Here is a 6,097-nt window from a genome sequence, read left to right on the forward strand (position 1 = left end):
GGGGATCTGCTGGGGTTTGGGAAAGGTTCCCTGCCCCACCTTAGGCTGCTGCTTTGTGTTTTTGCATGTGGGGCCACTGTCCACGCCTTGCTGGGGAGTCAGCAGAGGTGAAGTGTAGACAAGGCAATGCACAGCCCTGCCAGAAACCCACACTCCTCCCTGCAGCAGCCCCCAGGGCGCTCCCTGCCTCCTACCTTTCATACCCTCCCAGCACAGGGGCCTCCATGTTGGTCCTGAGACACACCGGGCTTGGTCCCACTGGGGACCTTTGCTCCCTCCTCCAGGATGCTGTGCCTTGGCTGGCCCATCACCTTGTCCGCTCCTGACCACCCCGGCTGGGCGGGCCCTCACACCTCACCTGCTTCTCACCTGCTCTCCCACTGGTGGTGGATGCCATGTTGGGGTGCTTCTCAGCACCCACCCCCAGCAGAGACACAGAGTACAAATGCCGACTGAATGAATAACAATATAATTGACAGATGGACCCTGTACACAACCCCACTTTTCCCACTGTTTCCCTGCCCTCCTCCCCTGCCGCCCGGCCAGGCTCTTGCCAGCATCAGGGGATGTTGCTCTGAGACTTTGGGTCTCACACCTCAGGGACCAGCCCCACCTGCCAAGCACTTGGCTACCCTGAGCTTTAGTCTCCTCACCTGGGAGCTGGGGTGATTAGCCTTGCCTCCAGGGCTGCCAAGAGGATGAAGTGGAGGCATGAGTCTAGCCTGATGAATCATAGCGTAGGCACCTGCTGAATGTTGGCTACAGCCATGTTGTCTTATGATGAGGACTCCGAGGTCAGAGTGGACCCCACCCCCAGCTCCCACCTGCTGGCTCACAGCCACTCGCCTTCTGCTTTCCCTTCTAGAAACAGGCCTGCATGCTGATCCGAAACCTGGTGGCCCGAAGCCAGACCTTCTCACAGCCCATTCTGGACCTGGGGGCTGAGGCACTCATCTCGCGGGCCCGTGCCACCCATCGCGACTGTGAGGACGTGGCCAAGGCCGCCCTGAGGGACCTGGGCTGCCACGTCGAGCTCCAAGAGCTGTGGACTGGCCAGAAGGGTAACCTGGCACCATGACCCCAGGCTCAGTGTGAGCTGTGACTGGGTGAGTCGTGTGACTCAGGAACAGCTGGGGAGAGGGTGGGGGCAGGAAGCATGTCCTGCTACTCTGCCTCCAGATTCCTCCCCCATTAACAGGAGGTGTTTTCTGATGGGTACCAAGCATTGGCCAGGGGGTGGGAAGGGAGCATTAGTGAGGTGCCTACACAGCAGAAGGCAGCCCCTGGGTCCCGGCCTCCCTGCATGCTGTTCCGCTCACTGGCTGACAGCATCGGCTTCATCTGTCCTGTGCCACCCAACCCCACTGCCCTTTGCTAGTAGAAGCGCCCCCTCAGCATTGCTTAGGGCCAGAGGTCTGTCTGAAACTTGGAAACCATACTGGCCAATCTCATAGCAGGGCAGGGATCCCACTTCTGTTCCTACAAGTCCGTTCTCATCCCTGCTACTGCTTCTCTCACCTGTAAAATGGATCACAGATGCCTTGCTGTGCTGAACAGAGGGCAGGGACCAAGGCTCGTTTGTCTCCTGGTGTCCCAGGCCAGCCAGTGATGCCTGGTAATAAAAGACTGTTGGTTGATTAATGGAAGGGTCTCTTCCGTAGCACCATGCAGCATGGGAGCCACAGCCAGTGGCCTCAAAGAACAGGGGAGAGGGGTGCATGTTTGGGGAGGTCATGGGTTCACTGAGGAAAGTGAAGGGGTTTTGAGAGCAGCCTGGGATGTATGATTCACTGTCACCCTCAGAGGGGTGGGCTGCTGGGGTCATTGTCAGACTTGGGGTCCAGGGGTGCCAAGGTTGCTGTTCGTCACTGTGCATTGACTTTCGGGGGCTGGAGCGCTCAGTGTCTAGCCCCCACCCAGCTCTGAGGCCTTGAGCTGGTGACCTAACCTCTCTGAGCCTTGATTTGCTCCTCCGTAAAGCAGGGAGAGGGGAGGGGATAGAGCCCCCTCCGAAGGGTGTTTGAGCAGAGCTGGGCACATGGGAGACACCCGATCGTCTAGCTTTAGCACCCGAGTCACCCTAGGAGAACCGTCCTGCACTCTCCCGCCTGGCCACGTTGAGGTCCTCGCTCACTGGTTGGCTTGGGCAGCCTGGCTTTCCTCTCTGAGCCTCAGTTTCCCCATCTGTAAAGTGGGCATCACTGTCGCTGCCCCCAGTGCCCACCCTCCCCAAGTGTCTTGGAGGGGTCACCAGGCAGCGGTGCCTGGCAGACCCCAGCTCTCCTTCTCTGCATTCACCCTCGGGGTCATGTTGTGGTCACCTGGCAGCTCATGCATCCTGCGTGGCTCAGTCAGGGTCAGGGCAGCCTCAGGCCCCCTGGTGGGCTCCAGGCGCCATGCCTGACACCTCCAGCTCATACATTAGGAGCTCCTCTCACCTCTCGGAGTCCCCACCCCACTGCTGGTCATTCACCTCCTCTAGGCTGAAGAATGTCTTGAGTTCAGTCCTTGACATCAACTCAGGCCCTTGCCCAGAAGGCTTCTGGTTTCTATGGAAATTGGCCCATGCGAATAGCTATGGGGAGAGCATCACCCTGGTCCCGCCTTCCTGTGGTGTCCAGACCTCCTCCACCCCTGGATCGGGGGGAGGGGGGCGCTCCCAGCTCAGTGGGGCTGATGAGAACCTCTGACCCCGTCACCCGGCCCTGACCTTCCTCACTGGGGACTCAGCCACACCTGCTCCAGGCTGCCCCAATTTGACTTCTAGGTTGGCCGCCCATGTGACCTTAGGTCATTCCTGTGACCTGGGAGCAGTCCTCGGGCCCCGTGAGCATCATGTTTCTTCATCTGCCTCGTGGTGGTGGGGGGGGGTGCTACTAGTCCATTTCTGGGGAAGTCTGAGGTGCCAGCCCTGTAATTCCTGCCTTAGCTCTGCTCTCAACCTGCCTGTGGCTCCCCATTGCCCTCTCCGTAAAACCAAACTGTCCTCCAGGCCCTACCCACCTCCCACCCGCATCTTCCCCATGCTCCCATTTAATCACAGTTCCAGTCACTCCAACCTCCCCACCTCAGGGCCTTTGCACATGTACGCTGCATGGAGCATCCTTCCCCAGCCCTCCCCGTGGCCAGTTCCTCCCTGGCACCAGGTTCCAGATCACACATTGCCTTCGCAGAGATCCCCTATTGTTCCCCTGCCCTGGCACACCACCCCCCCCCCACTCCCCCAGCCAATCACCACTTGTACTGTGTCCTTGACCTCTGACCCCATCTAAGGTCACCTCACTTGTGGGCTTTTCTCCTTTGTCTGCCCGCCCCCCCCCGTCCATGAGCTCCATATGGGCAGGCTCCTGGGTCCCCGTTCTGCTCCAGTTTCCCATAAATGTTTTTGAATGTACACCTGAATAAAGTAATAGGTACGCAGGGTGGTTGGAGGGAAGACCTCTGCCCCTGCAGCCGCAGTCCCCTCCCCTGGGCTTTCAACCAGCCTTCCTACAGCTGCAGGCTTCTTCCAGGAGGGGTGGCTCCTGCTTATCAGTCCTCCCCACCTTGCCTGAGGGTGTCTTCAGCGGGTGTGGGTCAGGGCCTGTTTGGACATCCCTGGGCTGGGTGAGGCCCCGCCTCCAGCTGAAGACCCCACATTTCACTGAGGTCTGCCAGGCCTGTGTTCCAGGCCCTCCTCTGCCACCTCAGGTGAGCCTCTGCCTCCTCACCTGGAAATGAGCTAAGTGTGTCACTGCACAGGGCCACAGCAAGGCCTGGTTCAGGGGGTGCCTGGCACAGAGCACTCGAGTGCTTGCCGTCCTGTCCTTGTTTTTGACACGGAAACATGGGCTAAGGGGGAAACGGCTACAAGAGAGGGGTCAGCACATTCAGTTCTGCCTCTACTGTTGTGTGCTTTTCAAGGAGGGGCCTGACCTCTCTGAGCCTCTGGGAGGCTAAGTGAGGCTGCCTTTGAACCAGTTAGTCTTGACTGCCGTCTCTGTCAAGGATGTGTCCCTCCAGCCAGGGAAGGGCCCAGCATCCTGGGAAAGGAACACTGTTGCTTTTTCACTGTGAACACATTTGAGAGGCAGGGCCTGTGAACCCCATTTTCCAGATGAGAAACAGACTCGTCGGCATTCAAGGGGCCGATATGGGATGAGAACCTGGCTCAGCCTGCCTCCATGCCCCTCCTCTGTTGCCAGCGTTGCTAACATGACCTTGGGCAAATGGCTCTCTAGCCTCGGTTGATTAAGCCCTGTCACCGTGCCCAGGCCTGGCTCACGGCCATCGTGTCAGATGATTCCTGGGATTCCTGAGAAGTAGCGGGAACTGGCGGTGCAGAGAGTCAGTGTCCTGCCCAGGGAAAAGCTGGAATCCCCTGGGCACCCTCGCCAGGTACAGCCGAGGTGCCCATGGTGGGGGGTGTCAGTTGCTGATGCCAAGAGGCACTGCCTGCCATTGTTGGGAGGTGGCAGGGAGGTTGGCCAGCACCAGCTTGCTGATGAGTGAACAGAAGCCAGAGCCCAGCCAGCGCCACTGGCACCATCAGGAGAGGCAGCCCATGCTGGGCCACTGCCTGACACTTGGCCTCAGTTGGCACTGTCCCTGGGGGTACTGTGAGACCTTCCAGGAGCTTACTGCCTCCCTCACAGGACCTGGCAGGTGGGTGCTGTAGGTGGGGACTCCTCCAGTATAAGTATCTCCCTCTTTGGGTGGCAAACCACGCCCATAGTTGGTCTGTGTCTACATTCCATCAAGTGCTATTTAGAGAGGGAAACAGAGGCCCCGAAAAGAACAGTTTATCCAACCAACACTCAGCAAGCGCTTGCTGTAGACCAACATGTTTGTGGTTTGCTTCCATTCATTTCGTTAATGCTCCCATCAACCCTGGGAGCTATTTGGAGAAACTGAGGCAGGGAGTTTGAGTCACTTGCTGAAGGTCCTGTGGCCAGCTTAGTCAGGAAGAGCAGGGATTCAAACCCAGCCCCAGGCCCTTCCAGCAAGAAACAGTGGTTGCATGAAGCTCAGTTTTCCCATCTGCAAAGTGGGCACCATCACCCCTATCTGGAAGTCAGGTCATGAGATGGTATTTGAGAAGTGCCTGGCTCAGCAAAAACCTGACACCCAGTAGGTGTTCAGCAGTCAGCTCCTCCTCTTCTCCAGAGGGCAGAATGGAGACCAGGGCCTGGAAGTCGCAGGGAAGCCAACCAAGTTGGGAGATATTTGAGAGGAGGCTCAGGTGGGAATATCCTGGGAATATCAGGAGGCAGATGCTAGCCCCAGGCTAGTGACTCCCACTTGTGAGCCCCCCATTGTTTCCTCACAGGGGCCCTTTGAGAAGTTATAGATTATGCACTTAGCAGGGGGCTTGCACAGCCCTGAAATGTGAGCCATTATTAGGGCCTAGCTCAGCCTTGCTCCCTCTCAGGATTCCCTGGTTCTGAACTTGATCTCCACCAACCCCAGCCCACACCTAGAGGAAATAAGAGCCAGTATCTGGGAACATATGTAATCCTCTCTGCCCTAGCACTTGGTGAGTCAGAGAAGAGGGTAGGCTTGGGGGAGGTGCCAATGACACAGCCTAGCACTGGACAGCAGCTGCCTCCCTATCTGCAAAGAATCCCATGACCCCGCACCTCACAGAAAAGCTGGGGCTCACAGGCCAGATGTGACCTGCAGAGGGTCAAAGGCTTTCACCAGAAGGTCAAGGTGAGGGCTGGAATATAAATTCTCCCAGGGGTGAAGCCCCAGAAAGGAAAGATGAAGGTGTAGGAATCATTGTCCTGTGAGGAAACTGAGGCTCATAAATGCCTTGCTCAAGGTTATGCAGTCAGACAGTGGCTGGACAAGAATTCAAACCCTAGTCACTCAGGGCCCCAGTGGCTGTGGTCTGACACTGCCTTACCCCTTTTCCAAAAAGCAGGCTACTTTGGGCCTGCTGAACTGCAGTGTGACAAGGGGCAAGGAACTTGACCTCTCTGTGCTCTGATTTCTGTGAAGTGGGGCCAGTGGTCTCTTTGACCTCATGGGCTTGTGGTTAGGATTCGGTTAATGCACCAAAGGCTTAGCAGGGAGGTGGTTCCGACAGGGAGGTCATTTGATCCTGTGGAGGAGA

The 6,097-nt window shown here is 57.6% G+C and overlaps 1 protein-coding gene across 1 annotated transcript in view; it reads left to right on the forward strand.

Moving 5' to 3' along the window:
- ARMC6 (armadillo repeat containing 6) overlaps positions 1 to 1,598 on the forward strand; it is a 12,647-nt gene extending 11,049 nt beyond the window's left edge. Inside the window, exon 6 of the mRNA XM_082650385.1 lies at positions 866 to 1,598. Coding sequence (XP_082506511.1) covers positions 866 to 1,078 — 213 coding nt within the window. The 3' untranslated portion in view covers positions 1,079 to 1,598. The remainder of the gene's footprint in view (positions 1 to 865) is intronic.
- Positions 1,599 to 6,097: the final 4,499 nt, after the last annotated feature.

This window comes from Grampus griseus (assembly GCF_964374135.1).
Source record: "Grampus griseus genome assembly, chromosome: 3".
NCBI lineage: Eukaryota > Metazoa > Chordata > Mammalia > Artiodactyla > Delphinidae > Grampus > Grampus griseus.